The sequence below is a fragment of the Mytilus edulis genome, chromosome 6 (assembly GCF_963676685.1).
Source record: "Mytilus edulis chromosome 6, xbMytEdul2.2, whole genome shotgun sequence".
In the NCBI taxonomy this organism is placed as follows: Eukaryota; Metazoa; Mollusca; class Bivalvia; order Mytilida; family Mytilidae; genus Mytilus; species Mytilus edulis.
Window position 1 is genome coordinate 10,916,175 of NC_092349.1, and position 21,087 is coordinate 10,937,261.

General features: G+C 32.3%; 1 protein-coding gene across 1 annotated transcript in view; it reads right to left on the minus strand.

Annotated features, from left to right (window-relative positions):
- LOC139527094 (uncharacterized) overlaps positions 1–21,087 on the minus strand; it is a 99,811-nt gene that overhangs the window by 68,042 nt on the left and 10,682 nt on the right. Inside the window, exons 4-11 of the mRNA XM_071322367.1 lie at positions 20,868–20,994; positions 18,548–18,676; positions 11,666–11,804; positions 10,455–10,562; positions 7,028–8,452; positions 5,700–5,792; positions 3,790–5,079; positions 2,538–2,636 (exon numbers count right to left, since the gene is read on the minus strand). Coding sequence (XP_071178468.1) covers positions 2,538–2,636; positions 3,790–5,079; positions 5,700–5,792; positions 7,028–8,452; positions 10,455–10,562; positions 11,666–11,804; positions 18,548–18,676; positions 20,868–20,994 — 3,410 coding nt within the window. The remainder of the gene's footprint in view (positions 1–2,537; positions 2,637–3,789; positions 5,080–5,699; positions 5,793–7,027; positions 8,453–10,454; positions 10,563–11,665; positions 11,805–18,547; positions 18,677–20,867; positions 20,995–21,087) is intronic.

Genomic DNA, 21,087 nt, shown 5'->3' on the forward strand with positions numbered 1-21,087 from the left:
AGAAACGAACTGTTTAATAACAGGACCTTTTCAGAAAAAAATGGTGGGTTGAACCTGATGTTATGGCTAGCCAAACCTCTAGCTTAATGAAAATGTTAAAACAATTCGCTTAAATGACAACACTACGGGTTACCTAGAGGCTCTAAAGAGCCTGTGTCGCTTACATTGTTCTATGCGCATATTTTAAAAACAAAGGACACAGATGGATTCATGACAACGTTGTGTTTTGGTGATGGTGATGTGTTTGTAGATCTAACTGAACTCAACAATCTTCCTGATTACAATTATCTCTATCTATAATCAACTTGGTCCAGTAGTAACAGAGGAAAATATTTTGTAAAAATTTACAAAAATATACAAAAAAAACAAAAAAAAGTTAAATAAAAAAAACATTAAACTCAGAGAAAAATCTAATCGGGAAGTCCATAATCACATGGCAAAATCAAATGAAAAAACACATCAATAATGAATGGACAAGAAATGTCATATTCCTGACTTGGTACAGGCATTTTCAAATGTAGAAAATGGTGGATTGAACCTGGTTTTATAGCGCTAAACCACTCACTTGTACGACCGTCGCATCAAATTTAATAATATTGATAATGATGCGTGAACCAAACAAACAGACACAATAGGTAAAAATGTCACAAATAAAGGTACAAAGTCTTAATTCGGTAGGTCACATTCGTGAAAAGGGAACGGGATTAAAGTTACGACATAAGGAACATATCCGATATCATCTTTATATTCCATAACGGTCAACCAACTCATGATGGTGTCCGTAAAATATTTAACTATTGGGAAGCTGAAATCATCTCTTTTGTCGTAAAATTTTGTTTTCAACCGACCATCAAAGTCAATTTCTAGATATAAATCCTACTCAAATGGCAAAATCAAGAGCTCAAACACATCAAACGAAGGGATAACAACTGCCATATTCCTGACTTGGTACATGCATTTTCAAATGTAGAAAATGGTGGATTAAACCTGGTTTTAAAGCGCTTAACCTCTTAATTTGATGACAGTCTCATCAAATTCCGTTATATTTACAATGATGCGTGAACTGAACAGACATAATAAATTAAATAGTCAAAATATGGGTACAGCAGTCATCATCGTGTAACAATTTTGTAACTTACATGCCATTTCGAACTTTATACAACTATGTCCCAATACTCATTCAAACAAATGTCATGACAATGATGGTATTGAAAAAAAATACAAAATGTTGGATGTACAAAGTACCAAGACACGTCGTATAGCAATGCAAATTAATACTGTTTACCTCTGTTTGATTTTATGAAAATATTGTTAAAAAAATACTATAAAGGGCAATAACTCCTTAAGGGGTCAATTGACAATTTTGGTCATGTTGACTTATTTGTAGGTCTGACTGAATCATTGCTGTTTACAGTTTATCTCTATCTTAAAAATATTGAAAATAATAAGCACAATTTTCTTAAAATTACCCATTCAGGGGTAGCAAACCAACAACATGTTGCGTGATTGGTCTGAAAATTTCATGGCAGATAGATCTTAACCTAATGAACAATTTTATTCACGTCAGATTTGCTCTAAATGCTTTGGTTTCAGAGATATGAGCCATTAACAGTTTTTACCCTATGTAACATTGTAATACCTTTAGCCGTTTCGGCCCTCTTGGTTCGCAGGCGGGTTCATCTTTTAAACAAGATTCCCTAATATTGACTGTGGACAAGTCTCAGTAGTTTCAGAGGAGCAGATTTTTGTAAAAGATTACAAAAATTTACGAAAAATTGTTAAAAATTTACTATAAAGGGCAATAACTCCTCAAAGGGTCAACTGACCATTTTGGTCATGTTGACTTATTTGTAGATCTTACTTTGCTGAACAGCATTGCTGTTTACAGTTTATCTCTTTCTATAATAATGTTCAAGATAATAATAAAAAACGGTAAAATTTTCTTAAAATTGCTAATTTAGGGGCAGCAACCCAACAACGGGTTGTCCGATTCATCTGAAAATTTCAGGGCAGATAGAGTTTGACCTGATAAACAGTTTACTCCATAAATGCTTTGGTTTCAGAGATATAAGCCAAAATATACATTTGACCCTTATGTTCTATTTTAGCCATGACGGCCATCTGTGTTTCTAAACTATATACCCCAATGATGATTGTCGCGAAGTTTGGTTAAATTTTGCCCAGTAGTTTGAGAAGAGAACATTTTTGGAAAAGTTAACGACGACGGACGCCAAGTTATGGCTATGGACCAGGTGAGCTAAACATACGCAAGAACATTCATCACAGTGAAACGCGCAAACAATAATATAATAGTCGACACAACATGTAAACAGCAGAACAACAACGAACATATTCGATCAACGACACCATAGGATATATCACATATAGACGCGATAACGTAACTTTATACAACTATATTCCCAATACTCATTCCAACAAATGTCATGACAATGATGGTATTGAAAAATAAATACAAAATGTTGAATGTACAAAGTACCGAGACACGTCGTATAGCAATGCAAATTAAAACTGTTTACCTCTGTTTGATTTTATATCAAGTCCTCTCCATGGTTTTTCGCTTGCTTCTGGTTTCATCTGAATCAACTCATTTGTCGATCCCATAACATTAAAAATTCCTAAATAAAAACAGATTATAACAACCAGGAGCCTTAATTCGAGTTGTTGTATATAGTTTCTGTGTCGTAGTTGCTACGATGCACAGCCTAATATAGGTAAGGGGATACTGTTTTCTAGTTTATACGTGCGTGTCTCCGTGTGTTCCTCGGTTCTGTATCGAGTTTAGATGATTGATTGATTGATTTAGTTTGAGAAGAAGCCTTGGCTACATTAACTTGAAACGTAGATGCAAAATAGCTGGTGTCGGTCCTATTTAATAGGTTTTTAACACAGGAAGGTGATACTTCGAAATACAGTCTCTTCTTAAAGGTTTTTGTAAAGGCAGTTTACTTAGAAGTCGCATTTAATTGAAATTCGATACACATGTTGTTAGAGAAACATATCAACCTTACAAAACAAATAACGATTTGGACCACAAGTTTAGGGATCACTGCACGTGTACTTCGGAACATTATAGAGTTTCTAAAAAGTAAATAATATTGAAGATATTGACAAACTTATATTCATGCTTACAATTCATCTATAATTTCTAAATATTCAGTTCTTCGTGCCTAATCCTTAGTTTTTATGTGAATACTTCGAAGCCAGTTGTCGTTTTTTCTTTAGCAATCTCATCTGCTTCAGATGATGAACACTAGACGTTAGGCAACCAACAATCAATCAATAAATCGGTTAATTAATTTATTTACCCATTTTGTATCATTCGAGATTGTGATTTTGCCATTTGTTAAAGTACTTTCTGTTTTAAGTTTCCATGGAGCTCGATGTCGTTTTTATTGTTACGACATTGGACTTTTCCCTTACTTTATTTGGTAAACTAACGTTTAGAGTTCAAATGTGTATACCGATAAGAAATCGAAAAAAAAAATGATTTGAGATTTTGTTTAGACATCACTCATGTGAAGCCGCAGATTTTTGGTAAACTGACGTCTTTTAAGCGTTAGAAATACATGGCAAACGACTCAAGAAGGGTATGCATTCTCTGTGTCTTTATCGTAATGCATCACCAAATAAGACTACTCAATGAAGATGTTTTGAGACAAATCTTTTTGTTGTTTGAAGCTCAGCTTTCCTGTAGTGCTATTTATAAAAATAAAATAGAATTAAAGTATTATAGAATACCGTTTTATCAGACCACATATGAATACTCACCGTAGACCGTTATGCCGACATCTTCCTTAACCAGCAGTACAACACCAGCTTCTAAACTTAAAACAGCATTCTCGTTTACAACAATATTAGAAACTACAATATATGGACTGCCACCTTTAGTTATGGTAATATTCTCCCTCAAAATTCCACCAATATCACCAGAAGAACTTATAAATGCTGCTTCCTCGTTTTGAATATCTGAATAATTTTTGGATCCTAGATATGGCCTGAAGGTTACTTTAAATAATGTGTTATCGTAGCTGTTATCATAGACTCGTTTTTCGATACCATTTACGTCAGTTGTACCCCAGTAATTTTGAGACGCATTTAATGCCATTCCCGTGTAACTACGTGTGTCTCTTTCGACTTTTAAATTGTATGCAGCATCTTTGTTTTCAAAGAAATTTTGAAATATATTAATATACGGTGAGGTAAAAGACAAAACAATGTCTTTGTTGTTTTCAAATACATTCTGTGTCATGGTGATGGTCGAATTACCAGAACGGGGCTGTAACAGCTTCACGATCCCATCTGCTGTATTATTAGAGAATACATTTTGAGATATTGATAAACTCTTGAAATCAAACTCTGTTATTGCAAGCTTTATACATGCACCATTATTAACGAAATAGTTGTTCTGTATCACTATGTCTTTCAATTGACCATGTGTTTCAATTGCTGTGGAAGCTATGTTTTCAAATTTATTGTTAGTTAAGTTCAATCCAACATTAAAATTTTGTTTATTTTCCTGTTTGTCACAGAATGATACAAACAATCCTGTATCACTGTTTTCATATGTATTTAGTATTCCTTCTAAATCTACTGACATGGCTTTGCAACGGAAAATTGTTTTGCCACCATTTTCTACAGAAAACGTCGATGACATCAATCTGCTTTGTATATGGCTTGAGCAAGTGTTTATTTCAAAAAGGTTTTCGCTTGATGTTGTGAACATTGAGTTTTTTGCATTTATATAAATAGTAGTCACATTAGTTTTGGAGACCATCTCGCTTAAACTTAATAATTTTCCCGTTGAACTGTACAGTGCAGTATTCTCAAAGTTTATAAATAACGTTTCCGTTTTGTTGATTTCGATATTTGCCACGATGTTATTTGTACTGATAATACTGTCTTTAAGATTCAATTCAAGGTTCCCTATAAAATTGATTGCCGTGATAAATCCGTCAGTCTGAACTACCGAAACGTTTGAAACGTCAATTTTTGAAGCGCCATTGTGAACAAACAAGGTGATATCACAGTCTTTCATTAAGATGTTGGACAGCTTTAATTCTAGATATAATGAGGAATATATGTTCAATTTATTCATGTTAAAGCTGAATCGGTGTGCAAGACTTATGTTTTAACGTATTCATGTTTTTAGTTATAGGTTTTAGTTTTCTTTTTGATGAAATTGTATTAATTAAATGTTTGTCGATCCAAGTAATTCAATATCCTTTGTAGACGAAACGCGCGTCTGGCGTATATACAAAATTTAGTCCTGGTATCTATGATGAGTTTATTTTGTACTACATGTTAATTTTAGATTTTACAGTTTATGTTATCCAAGAAAAAAATCTGCTACCTTTAAAATTCGTCATGTTGTAATATTCATTTACTGCTCTTTGACACTTATGACCTTGATACTGAATAACAAAAGGTCAGAATGTGGCATTGTATCAAGTTATTTTCTGTTGGGTTCCAACTCCTTACATCTTTTTTTTACTTATATTTTGGCACTTTTTGTTAATACTTGCTTATATTTGTACCCCCTCCCCCAACACCTAACATATTAATTCTATAATCTACCTTGCGAAAGGTTTTTCATTATATTTTTTTTTAAATAGAGATAATGATTATTTTATCATGAATTTTGGCTGACAAGTTTATTTTTACTTGTAAGTATATCAAACCTTCCTTAAAAAGATGTATTCCGTTCCATCGCTGCTCCACATTTTGTGCTTGCAAAATTGTTCGATTCAAGGTTTCACCTAAGCGAAGATTTCCTAAAAAGATACTAGTATATTCAAATACAAACTTTCATATCGGTAAAATAAATCCTTGTTGACCTATTATAACTGTTGTATCTTAATTCAAATGTAACATATCGGTTTAACTGAAACAATCCGTGTCAAATTAAAATTCATGTTTGAAGTATGGAGAAAGACATGTCCATTTTCGACTGAAATAAGATGCAACTTTAAAATTGTTTCAAACCACTGTTTGCCTTCCATTATTTGATGCGGCTTGTTTTTAATTTCACTGCTTTTTCTTTATCCTCTGTTAAATTTTCCCTTTTTTATATTTGATATTCATTATGTAAGTTGAAAGTGCTTAGTTCTCCCTATTGTAACTAAGTTGTGACTTGATTCCGATTCCTTTTATGCTCCAAGTAATCATTTGCCTTTGACAGGCCGTACAGTTTTTATCTAGTGTAACCGAAATTTCTTCCAGGCTTTTAAAAGTCGAAATATTAGGGATTGACATTAATCTTTCTAAAACCACGCCGCAAAAGCTTTCAATAACTAATTGCAATATTGCTTGTATAGTATACCAATTGATAATCATAATAAATAAAGGCAACAGTAGTATACCGCTGTTCAAAACTCATAAATCCATGGACAAAAAACAAAATCGGGATAACAAACTAAAACCGAGGGAAACGCATTAAATATAAGAGGAGAACAACGACATAACACTAAAATGTAACACATATAGACAAAATCCCACGAGAATAACAAATATAACATATATATATAACATAATAACAGTGGTGATTGAAAAGGGTTTCAATCAATAATCAGGTATTTTGGGTTTTGTTTCAAGATCGTTCAAGGAACTGAGGTGTTTAACAAAACATCCTCCACGTAACTGAGGTGTTTTGCGAAACAATGTTTAAAAAAAATGCATTTAAATTTATTTTTTCATTATACTTTGATCCGTCTTACGTTTTATTTTGGTCCTCAATGCTCTTCAACTTTGTACTTTATTTGGCCCTTGTTAATTGTTTTTTTTAGGGATTCGAGCTTCACTGGTGAGTCTTTTGTAGACGAAACGCGCGTCTGTCGTAAATACAAAATTTAATCCTGGTATCTATGATGAGATTATTTCTAACTTTGTTGTTAGTAACATCTTACAAATCTTGAAATTCTGCTCGGAATCCATTTCTTTGTAGGCAAATTAAATCAACAAACATCACAAACAACAACCATATTTCTATACTTAATAAGCCATAACATACCTAATACAATAATGCCTCTTTTGGCCGTGAAATTAAAAGTGATACCAAACAGGTGAACCTCTGCTGAATAATCAATGACGACTGTGCGATTGACAATGACGGTATCCGACTCAAATGTAGGCAGATTACTGGGTGATTTTATAACTCCACCTATTACATATGCATTAAAATCCGTATCAAACGTGATATGAAAATCATCAACTGTTGGAATATGTTGCGCAGACGTCATCGATGGATCAAGGAACACGTAATCTGTACGAACCCGCGCTTTAAAAGAGTTGAGGAAAACATCACAAATGCACGCTTTCACTAACGATATATTGTCTGTTCCCCAATAGTTGTAATCTGCGTTGATCGACTTTATCTTGTTATATTCTTCGCCGACCCTTACTATACAATAAGTTACCGCATTGTTATTGAAACTGTTATTCTTAATCTGATGAGATAATCCGTCAACAAGGTCAACCAGGTTATTTACCGAACAATTTGAAATTATATTCTCCACAAAGTGTAATCTTGTATTTGAAATATACAGGACGGCCATTTGTTCACCATAAATATTTTCAAAGATATTATTTATCATATTCAACTGTACCGACGAATCCTGTCCAGAGTTTATTCCAAACCCACCGCGCAAATCGTCAAATGTATTATTAACGATTTCAAACACTCCTATTACACGGTTAGCTCCGATTGAGACAGCATATCTCTCATAATACGAATGCTTTCGAATCGTATTATTTGTCAATAAGACATTCATCATAACAGGTTTATCATCATGATTAGTAAAGGAAAAAACTATCTGAAATCGTTTATTATGTATCATATGATTATGACGTAGACTATTGCTTAAATTACCGTGGCAATAATAACATATGTATTTGTATTCTACACCATTGTATGCATTTTCTTCAAAATTGGAATAAGAGATATCGAACACTGTTGTCGGTTCATAATAATATTGATATAAGTATAAGCCAGTTTCTCCATTTCTAGAAAAACTTGAATTTTCTATCACAAGTATGTGTTTTTGATATGAACAAGAAGATAAAAGACCGCTTTTATAATTATCATTTAATTTAGAATTATACAGGTGTAATACTGTGTCACTGGATGACTCGTCATTCCAATTTTCGATGACCAAACCGTGCTTGCTGTTGAAACTAAATTCCGACTGATCTATATAAATATAAGGTAGTTGCGCTGTACCGTGTAATCGGATGCCGTATTCGTTACGAAAACTTCTCGTGTGCAATATCGTAAATGTCGAATCAGATATTTTGTGTTTACTTGTGGTTCCCCCAGATAGCTGTATTCCTGTATCACAAGAATATATGTTACAGTGACCTAAATATATTCCGATACTGTCACCTTGGATACCAATGGTCGCCTGTCGAACGACTGTATACCACAAACTAATGTTGCCTAAAATACAAAGTTTCAATTAGAGAGCATATAATTGTTGTTATTTAAATTCATGATACCATTCCATTGCCATGTGTTGTGTGTGCAATATGATTTGTGGATGCTTAACGCAACTGTTATTATCTATCTACTTTTTCATGGCGCGTGCCGGGTTTGTTTTGATGGAGGAAGCCGGAATGCTCGAGGAAAATCACCTACCTTCGGAAGAAGCTTTTCACAAAAAATGAAAAATTAAATAAAATTAATAGATGTTTAACTTCACAAACCCAGATTTTAGAAATCAGTTTTCCGAATAAGCTAATAGCGTATCAGACAATTTTGGTATCTACCTGAATTGTACATTTGTAAATATAAATCATTCAATCTCAATATCAGCCAAATCTTTGTTGTATACCCCTGCTCTGAGCTTCTATCCGTTTGTCCGTCTGTCCCTCTTGATGTCTTAGTTTTTAGTCAAGTTGAAATCCAATCAACTAAGATTCTTTAATTTGCGGATTTTATATTATAGAAAGGTTGGGCTTCAAAAGTCTACATAGTTATTGACTTTATTTAGAAAATACGCCCATTGAACGTTGCACAAATAATAGATGTATAAAAATAAAAATATTCTTAAAACACTGCCAAACAATTCATTCTTATAAGAATGGCGAGGAGCTTGTGTCATTACGTGAGTTAAAATGGACTGTGGTACAGCAAACATCGAAATTCGCCTCACAAATTATTATCGCGCAATATAAATCTGTCCTTTAAGAATCTGATATGTCTGTTTACCTTTAATATCACGTGTGTTTACATTCTTTAATCACGGTTTTCCCTTCATACTTGCACTGTGCGTTTGCCGAAGGTATAGCTAGAGATGGCGTAGTTAAGGCAAATTGGTGTGTTAGGAGCCAATAATTTTATATCGGTTCATAAATGAAGTTTCTGTTAATTTAAAGGATTTTCTTTCAAAAGAGATTAACGTTCACGGTAATACTGCGCCATTCAAGGATATAACATATGTGCATTCCTTTTTTTATTTTTTTTTTAATTTGTAGTTTTATATGACGTTAAACAAAGTTTGTCTGTATAAATTTAACAATAAAATTTCCAGATACAATATATATATAACCAGGAGAGTGCCCATTTCAATTTCATGTAATGGTGCATTAGCTACGAGATAATAATATGACTTTTGTTCTTTATTTACTGAATGTGAAATAGTTAAACATATTAAATAAGCAATCTCTTTTAACAGTCAGTTTGATACAGTTTTATTAAATAAGCTTACAAACATAGCCGATGAATTTTCACTTGCAAGTGAACCGTATTTACTTGACCTTCAATGTCACTATATAGCCAAAAGTTAAACCAAAAAATTTAAAAAAAAAAGAATTGATTAGATGGAAATTGAAATTTAAGATGACTAATTCAATCCACACAAGCTTATACTTATACACGTACAAACGATGATTATGATATTTTTAACCTATAAAATGAAATCAAACATATCTAGGAAAGCCCTATTACACGTGTTAGCGATCTATTTATATATACATATATAATTGTTTGTATCGGATTAAATGAATGCCGAAATTTTTCTGAGGTCACATTTATTGTAAATTATACGGCGTCCATACTGAAATACACATGACATGCAGCTTCGTATTATAAAGTGTATGCATCATAAATTGTTTATTTTTAATATTAGACGTTTTGTTATTTAGAATACGTTTTAGTATGTTAAAAATCAAACATGAAAATTTGAGTCTAATGGCTGAATATGAATTCATCAGCCAATGGCCCTTTAAAATATGGTGCTTTTTAATTACATAATTAAAAAAAAACACTTTATACTTTCTTGTGCGCCCGACCCACTTTTCGGAAACGCTCAAACCTAAACATTTGGAAGCTAGGGATGTGTTTACACATAGAAAGCGATACCTAATAATTACTTAAAACTTTTCAAAAAATAGTCAAATAAAAGGAACATAAATGCTATACTTGATTGTTATGGAATTACCTCCAGGTTGGTGGAAAATGCCTTTCCACTGCCTTTTCTTTGATAATACAGGAAAAGAGGATGTAAAAATGGTTTCAACAGCTTCTAACCCATTCACTCTTAGTGTACCTTTTGAATAAAAATTGAATGAATACATGATATGCTAACTAAAATAAAATACTTTGTTCATGATTTAAAATGAGTCGTTTCTTGAAGCAGTGATCTGCCTGTCTAACCTTCTAAAGCCTTTCGGATTACCCTCGTTTTTTTATGGATGTGCGGTTCTAAGTCTTACGCGTTTTAATATTGTGTTTGGAATACCGTATTTGTACTTTAGTGTTGTCAGTTGTCAGTTTTTAAATTTCGAGTTTTAAATGCCGCTTTCACTACTACGCCTCATTCAATTATTTTTTTCAGATGAGACTGACATTTTGTAAAAATTGTTTTCGATTCGTGCGTCCATTGCATATTAAATTGCATTTAAAGCCAAAATTATAAAAACGGTGTTGTCGCATCGTGTTTTACAATAATTTAAAAAGAAAGGCAACACGAGAAACGATCAAAAGACAAACATCAGTATACAAATATTCAAATATCAAAACAAGACAAGGTTCTCTTTAGCAAAGTATTGCATTAAATTTTAACTGTATAGTTTATTGTAGTTATACATAAAATAAAAAGGTCAACAATTGTGTTCTAAAAATGATCTTTTTTATAAGCAATAATTTGAAATAAAAAAAATATCTTCACGATAGACCAGTATAGGCTCTAAATTGAAGGTCGTTCGGTAACCTGTCGTTTGTTTATTTCTGTGTCATTTTGTCTCTTGTGAAGCGTTGTCCCGTTGGCAATCGTATCCCGTCTGCCTTTTTATATCTTAAATATTTTTTTGTAATAATAGCTAAAGGAGAACATAAGTTGCAACCTACTATCAAAAGGTTCTGTAACCTGAGTGGTTTACATTGACAACTAAGCTTTGTACGAGGTAGATGTCTATTCCTTCGTCGACAATAATTTCCAAAAATTATATAACAGCACATTTGAATCGAACAATCTCCGTATTTTTGCCCAAGTTATTCTAAAAAGGGTACTAATATTACCGATCCTGACAACAGTTGAACAAATGATTTAAAAATCACAGCATAATATACAGACTTCTCTTTCAATGTGTTGACCAAAAAAAACCATCAAAAATATAATACAATTGTGTAATAAAGTTATTATATAAATACCATAAACGTCAATGCCAGCGTCTGATGACGTGAAGATGACAGACACTCCTGCCTGTATTGTCAATGTTGCCAAAGGTCTTATACTAATATGTCGATCTATTATAACTGGACTTTGACTAGGAATCCAAACTGTGTCTGACTACAACAGAGAGATAAAAACAACTTATCGTCCTTCCCTACGCCTATGTCACCCTGCTCTGTCGCTCAGTAATTCTCGTGTCAAGAGTTCAAAACGAGACCAGGCATTATCATCGACGTCACAATGTGAGAGGAGAAGTTATCAGCGACGTCACAATGCGAGAGAAGACGTTATCAAGCTTGCTTTCGTCAAGCGTAAAACTGTCTTAGGGAGAGGAAAAAAAGACCATTATTAGAACGATAAACAGATAATCGAGTTTTCTACGTATAGATATCGTAAAATATCAGCCGCTCGACACAATGTGAAACTTTTTAGCTCGTTCGCTACGCTCACTCGTCAAAAAGGTTCACATTGTGGCTCGCGGCTGATATTTTAGGATATCAATGTGTAGAAAACCCAATAATCTATACATATTGATAAGATTTAATATCACGTGATATCATCACGAGTTACCTAAATTCAGTGTAATAATTCAGGAGTTTATGGTTTATCTTATCATTATATTTTATTAATTGGGTTAACGCAAGCTTAATCGAATACTCATGAGTTGTTAAGAGTGGTGTGTTGGTGGCCTTTTTGCCATTTAAGTTTTACTCCATTTGTGTCGTTGCTTAAGGGATTTTTGAATGATATGTTTTTACGCTACGTCTTTTGTTTAAACGGCAGTCATATCATCGTCTACTTGATAATAGATAAATCAGGTCGATTCTAATCTATCAATTTCTTGTGTTTTATTACATGTACTTGTAATATGTTGCACAAAATAAACAACATACGCGTATATCACACACCCTGTCAAAGCATGTGCAAGTACCAATTTTACTGCACAAGATGCGCGTTGTTGAAGAGCATTGAGGACTAAAATTCCTAAAAGTTTTGCAAAATACAACTAAGGTAATCTATTCCTGAGGTATAAAAGCCTTAGTTTTCTCAAAAATTCAAAGTTTTGTTAACAGTTAAATTATAATTATAAATATATCAATGATTACTCAAGTCAACACAGAAGTGCTGACTACTGGGCTGGTGATACCCTCGAGGAAATAAATCTCCACCAGCAGTGGCATCGACCCAATGGTTACAAATAAACTCATCATAGATACCAGGACAAAAAAGATAACAGTAACATCGATTAGCTCTGGCTACTTTTAATGTGTTGGACAAAATTCTTTTTCGAACAGTCTGTAGATCTTAACTTCTGAGCATTTAAGCATTCACGGGCACAAATAGTGCGGCATATTTTTTTAAACACTGTATGTTCAATTGTTAACAAATTTAAAGAAGAGATTTGGATTTCACATGAAGTGAATATATGCAACAATTTGTCATCGTATTGTCTGCAACACTAAATACAAAACATATATATTACTCATAATCAAGTCATAAAACAAGAGTTGCATACTGTCTCTTCACATATATACCAGGCATAATTAGACTTTTTTTTATTACAACCAATGTATACAATATACAACAAACAAGTTACATTTTTACATCAACTGCAAATTCTATTTTCTAGTCTTTTCACATGGATATAGGAAGATGTGGTATGAGTGCCAATGAGACAACTCTCCATCCAAATAACCATTTAAAAAAGTTAACCTTTATAGGTCAAGGTACGGCCTTCAACACGGAACCTTGTCTCACAACGAACAGCAAGCTATGAAGGGCCACAAAAATTAGTAATGTAAAACCGTTCAAACGGGAAAATCAACGGTCTAATCTATATAAAAACAAGAAACTGTTTACACCACTGGGTCGATATCACTGCTGGTGGACGTTTCGTCCCCGAGGGTATCACCAACCCAGTAGTCAGCACTTCGGTGCTGACATGAATATCAATTATATGGTAAATTTTATAATTTTCCTGTTACAAAACTTTTTTTCGAAAAACTAAGGATTTTCTTATCCCAGGAATTAGGATTACCTAAGCCGTATTTGAAATTTTGGATCCTTTATGGTCTTCAACTTTTATTTGTTTTGCTTTATAACTATTTTGATCTGAGCGTCACGGATGGATCTTATGTAGACGAAACGCGCGTCTCGCGTACTAAATTATAATCCTGGTACCTTTGATAACTATTAGAACATGTGCAAACATTTGCAGCGGTATTAAACGTTTTAACGGTACATGTACCAAACCTTCTCCCTTGTCTGAAACAATAGTATAACATCACAATATAGAAAAACACACTATAAAATATCAATTGGAAGGCTTAACTCAATCCAAAAACGCAAATTAACACACAATGAACAAGTAAATTTGATCTTCGATACCTGAATGCAGATTCATAGACTAGTTAATAAAATTTATAAGGCATAACTAATAAGGTCAAAAGTAAAATAAACAGGTTTAAACAAAGTTGAAGTAAGATACCACTGTGAAATATTAAACAATTTATAGACAATCATCAGTTTTGAAAAAAGCTGTGTCATATCCTACACAGGTATATGAAAATAATTTTGTCATTACGTATACTTGATCGTCTGTGTGAATAAAATCTTTCGTTTAGGAATACCAAGAAATTTCTTTAATATCAATAAAACTAATATAACAATTGGTACCTGTACAGGTGAAAGAACCGTATTTAAGGAGAAATGAAATAATTTTGATGTTCATAGTACGAAAAATGAAAATTGGTAGTAATTATAAATAATCAAAGCTGGTATATAGACAAGATTCATACTAACATAAAATAACAAAACGCATTACAAACAGTATCAACAGATCAAATTAACAAGGGAGTACGATTTGAGAGTACTTGCAGTTACTGATAGCTAGTTAAAAGCCAAAACAATTATAATACAAAATCATGTTTAGATAACTAGTAATCAAATTTTACAACCAAAAAAACAAAACTCCTGGTTTGTCTTTTGATATTGACTCTGATCTTCTTTTTTGTCTGCTATAAATTTCCAAAAATATAAATGCTATACTTTGGTTAAAAAAAAGTAGGTTAAAATCGTTGATGCTCAGTAAGCACAGTCGATATTTAAATAAACAAGATATATTTGACAAAGTAAAATAAAAAACAAATATAAAAGGGGGAAAAATCAGGAATAAAATGACCGAAAACTGACCTTACTGATTTTTGGGACTTTATCGGGATTTGCATTACCGTTTAAAATTAGACTAGATTTATAAATAGTATAATGCAATAGATAGTTCATCAAGGTCGCACTGTAGTACTACCTGATTAATAAGAGAATTTTTAGAAATTTTATATTTTTAATACTGCCAAAAATGCAACATACATGGTTAACCGAGTACTTTCATAATACTATTCAGAAATGAATTTGAGTATGTGTCATGACCGTTTACTTCTTTTTTTTTTGCTATCTATATAACCCTAGGGACACTAGTGATTTATGTCTTTTATCTGGCAGTGAATATACAATTCTCAAAATTTAAAATTGATTTTCACCTGTATGTAAAATTATTTCATATTTTCTAAACCTCATTCCTCAGTTTCGGGAAGTATGTTCAGTTAATACTTTATTTTTCCCCAATCACACTGTTCAGATTCATTAACTTAAGTTTGGTACACAAAAATGATAAATATATATTCCGGAATGCAAATACTATTGTGTCATCTCAACGTTGTTGCGTGCACTTCAATATGTATCAAATAAAAAGATTGTCAATGCGAATCACCCACCTATGACCAAATGACGTATCGTGTGTTCAATTTATTTTTGTATGGAAATTACAAAGCCTTGTTTCTTTTTTTTCATGACCCATTTAAAAGAATCTGAGGTTTGAAAAATATGAAGGTGTTTGAACTAAAGTAAAATAATTAAATACAATAATCGATTATTTGTTTTATATTACTGTTTGTTCAATATCACTATACCATCAAGCTTTAAAAGTGCATAACAAATAAAGTTATTTGGTTTTAAACATTCTGTTAACCCCAAGTATGTGTATTTAAAGGACTTCGAAGTTTTCAACTGTTGAAAGATTGCAATCTATTTTTGACGTTTGAAAAATGATTAACTAAAAATAAACTCATCACAGAAATGTGATTTATTTTAGTGCAATATTTGCCCATTAAAAAAATGGTAGATAAAAAACAGGTTTTAAATCTATTTGAAGTATCAAGATTTTATTTGCGTTTTGCAAGTACTCTATGGATAACTCTTCGGATTGTTCAACACAATGTATCACTGACAACTTATTACCAAAACAAATAGTAATTGCTTTACATTATTTTCTTACCATGTACCATACCTTACTCTTTTTAAAACGAAATATGTTCTCCTTTACTTTTATTGTACACACATTCCTCATAGTTTATACGTCGACGAAAAAAATATCTCATAATAGTTGATAAATAAAAAAAATCACACCATGCGTCCATGTCTACATCAGGAACACTCAAAGCCGAGTATTCGAAAGCAGATGTTTACAAGAACCGAATCAATTTAGGACCTTTATGACACAAAAAAAACTTAAAATAACTACATACATCTAAGATAATTATTTTCGTAAAACAAATACTAGTCCTTTCTTGCTGCAATCTTATATGACCATGCCATTACCATAAACTGTTATGACAATAGAAAATACAACTAAAGGCTCTAAAGATCCTGTGTCGCTCACCTCGTCTATGGGAATATCAAACAAAACACACTTACCAACGTTGTAGACGAGAATAGGATATGGCATAAATCTAGGTTTTGTTGATCTTGTATTACTGATCTTTTAGTCTGTTTAGTTTCTTTGACTTATTAATAGATCATTTTTGTGATTTATAGTGTTTATCTATCATAATAGGGCATAACAGAAAAAAATGTTTCTCTCTAATATCATATTTTTCATGATAAACGGCAAATAGGAATCTATGATAATATTAAATAATAATAACCAGAAAATGTAAAATTTCCTTAAAATTACCAATTCTGAGACAGCAACCCATAAACAGATTGTCTGATCGATCTGAAAATTTTAGGGCAGAAAAGTCTTGACCTGATGAACATTTTCATACCTGGTCAACTTGCTATAAATGCTTTAGTTTCAGAGCCAAAAAATGCATTATACTCCCATGTTCTATTTTTCGCCATGGCGACCATTGTCGCTGATTAGCGGCATCATCGGATATATGTGTTAAACAAGATACCCTAAAGCTGATTGAGGCCAAGTTTGGTTCTATTTGGTCAAGTAGTTTTAGAGAAAAAGATTTTTGTAAAAACTTACAAAATTAACGAAAAGGTGTGAAAATCTGAACAATTTTGTTGTATACAGTTTATTTCTATCCATTACAATATTCAAGATAATAACAAAAAAAAACAGTCAAATTTTCCTAAAATTGCCAATTCAAGGGCAGCAACCCAACAACGAGTTGTCTGATGCATCAGAAAATACCAGGGCAGATAGATCTTGTTCTGATGATAATTTTTTTCTGAGCTATAAGCCGAAAACTGCATTTTACCCCTATGGTCTATTTTAAGGCATGGCTACCGTCTTAGTTGATGGGCGGGTCATAGAATACATTTTTAAACTAGACACCCTAAAGATGATTTAGGCCAAGTTTGGTTTCATTTGGTGTAGTAGTTTCAGAGGAGAAGTTTTTGTTGGGCCAGGTGAGATAAAAAAAAAAAAAGAAGGTAGTAAAAAGGAGAAATTTCAGAGATGCAAAACTTCATAAATACTTGAAGAGGTTTATCATAAATGGGGCCTAAAATAAAAAAAATATAATCTACTTGAATTTTGACGGAAGCAGTTCGAACCTTTTTCCTTTTTTCTTATATTTAATCAATTTATTAAGGGAAAGAATTAAATTGTCAATTAAAAATTCGTGTTTAAACTATGCGTTTACAAAAACGATTCTATTTAAAAGTCAGAAGGAGACAGGACTTCAAATATCGCTTTACAACCCCTTTTTCCACTTTTCTCAATAGAAAGTAAACAACTTTTTATCATTGCATGTTTTTCATTTTTATTGCGAACTTTCTTAAACGCTGAATTTTCCTTTAATCAAGTGTTATCATATTGCACATACACAAATGGGAGGTTTTTTTTTATCAAATTTATACTAATTCGATATTTCAGAATCTAGAGGACTACGAATTATTCCAAGTCAGGAATATGACAGTTCTTGTCCATTCGTTTTTGATGCGTTTTGTTATTTGATTTTGTCATGTGATTATGGACTTTCCGAATTGATTTTCCTCTAAGTTCAGTATTTTTGTGATTTTACTTTTTTCTTTCCATTATTCGCTGTCCTGATTCTGCTAGAAAATTGTTCAAACTATTTTGGTAGAATGTCTCAGCATGATTTCTATATGTTAGCTTATTATGAGATAAATATGTACTTTGTTATAATTATCTATTTGCATGCTGCATTGATGGCTTCCTTTTGCAGTTCGTCTGTCAGGTATCCCGAATATTTTATCACTTATAACCTCATAACATATACATAATTATATATAAATAGTCCAACCAAACAATGCAATAGTAATTTATATATATATAGATAACAACACAACTCTTAAATCCAATTTACAGATTACCTGCTTTTGATAGTGTACATCGGATCTTTCGAAATAAACTAAAGATGTAAGACGTAAGGTTAGCTTAGATAATTAGTTTGATAAAATGAATGTTTGCATGTTTTCTAACATGTCTAAGATATCAGAATTTCTTCATTTCTTCATCACGTTTTTAAAACATAAGAATTCTGGATGATTTAACACATTTTTCTTTTGTATCTGCCGAATCTGATTTTAATTTAAATGAAATAGTTTACCTCGATATTAGTGTCTACGATTGTTAGAATATCGTTGGATGCCACATCATTACGTTTACATCCATAAAGTTCCACGCGCATTGACGGACGCCAGTTGTATCTAATAGGGTTAAACACTATAAATCGAGTCTGTAATAAAGAGATAAACATAATGTATATCAAAATGTGACAAACAAAGCATCTCTTATGCAACACGACGGGTCCCACATGTGGAGCAGGATCTGCTTACCCTTCCGGAGCAACTGATATCACTCCCAGTTTTTGGTGGGGTTCGTGTTGCTTAGTCGTTAGTTTTCTATGTTGTGTCTTCTGTACTATTATTTGTCTGTTTGGTTTTTTTTTTCATTTTTAGCCACATGGCATTGTCAGTTTATTTTCTGTCTTTGAGTTTGATTCTTCCTCTGGTATTTTTCGTCCCTCTTTTATGATAAGTTTTTTCTCACAGTTGGATGGAGTTATTCAACGCTGATTGTTAAGAAAAAAGCAAATTGTCAATCATCCATAAGAAAGTCCATTTTCCCTTTTATCACATTTGTTCATTTTCCTTTTTTAGACGATGACGTTCTGTTGACCTTTCAAACAATGTGTACTTGTCCCCAATTCTTTCGTTGTGCCAGTTAATATAGTAACTGTTATGTTAAAATTCTCATATAATTGATAAAGTAATTTCCAGAGATTTCGCTACTACAGGTTAGTTTATTGTATTACCAAATTATTGCAGGTATACAGGGATTTGTGAGGAAATTTTGGTTTGTTACAAACAGGATATAGCAGTTTAATCTTAAAGTTATTGAGAGGCCGTTAATTTAAAATGCCTGTACCAAGTCAGGAATATGACAGTTTTTGTCCATTCGTTTTTGATGCGTTTTGTTATTTGATTTTGCCATGTGATTATGGACTTTCCCAATTGATCTTCCTCTAAGTTCAGTATTTTTGTGATTTTACTTTTTAGATACGATTCGTGTAATTTCATTGGTCCTTCTAATAAACTTAATTGTAATTAATTGAATATTGAAGAAGGCTGTATGGTTTTTTTATTTCTTTTTTAAATCCTAAAAAATAATGGTTTTGTCTTAAATAAAACTAGGCGTTACTTAAAATATACTGCTACAAAATTATAAAAATTAATGGTCCTACATTATTTTGTTACAATGTGTTTTTAACATTACTAATTAATAACGTCTTTATCCTATGTAGTTGATATGTATTAGTTTTGGTTCATTTCTTATGTCGAAACATCATAAAGTTGTACGTTTAAAACAACAAGTCACAAAATTCTTTTTCGATTCCGATTGATTGTTGAATTTATGAATGATTTCTGCCAGTCTACAGATTTACATTAATAGTTTTCGTTCATGTTGACGGTCCGATTTGAAGATGAATATCTTTAGACATGAAATAATTCGTAACTGATAAATTACGATCATTTTTATATCTTACAACTTTTCAGAACAAAGGACAGACGAGACTTTCAATGTAAAACCACCAAATCATTGCAAATATAAGAAAAGAAAGTAGAAGCCTGAAACCTAAACAAGGAACCTCATGAATCACACAAACTCTTTTAAAACAAAACTATATGTGATGTTTGGTGATCCTCGAGATTAAGCAGATCATATATAGTAGTCAGCACTTTTTTGTGCTGACATGAATTATCATTGATATGGTTATATTTATAAATTACCTGTTTCCAAAATTTTGAATTTTTGAAATACTAAGGCTTTTCTACCTCAGACATAGACTAACTTAGCTGTATTTGGCAAAACTTTAAGAAATGTTGGTCCTCAATGCTCTTCAGCTTCGTACTTTATTTGGCCTTTTTAACGTTTTGGATTCGAGCGTCACTGATGAGTCTTTTGTAGACGAAACGCGCGTCTGGAGTATATACAAAATTTAATCCTGGTATCTATAATGAGTTTATTTACAACCACTGGGTCGATGCCACTGCTGGTAGAGATATATTTCCCCGAGGGTATCACCAGCCCAGTAGTCAGCACTTTTTTGTGCTGACATGAATTATCATTGATATGGTTATATTTAAAAATTACCTGTTTCCAAAATTTTGAACTTTTGAAATACTAAGGCTTTTCTACCTCAGGTAAAGATTAACTTAGCTGTATTTGGCAAACTTTTAGGAATTTTGGTCCTCAATACTCTTCAACTTCGTACTTTATTTGGCCTTTTTAACTTTTTGGATTCGAGCGTCACTGATGAGTCTTTTGTAGACGAAACGAGCGTCTTGCGTATATATAAAAGTTAGTCCTGGTATCTATGATGAGTTTATCTACCATGTTATTTCAATCAAATAATAAAACTTAACCTTTATCGTTGGATTGAACTGAATAGTGGTTAGTGTGTCCTGTCTGTTAAATGTTTCACCAAGAATTTCTTCTGACAAGTATGTATTGTATGCAGTCCATGTTAATCCATCTTTGCTGTGCAATATTCTAAAGGAAAATGGTAACAAATCATTTATATGCTTGATATTAATTATAACCGCATAAGTAATATTCTTGTACAAATATATAGGGTATAGGTCC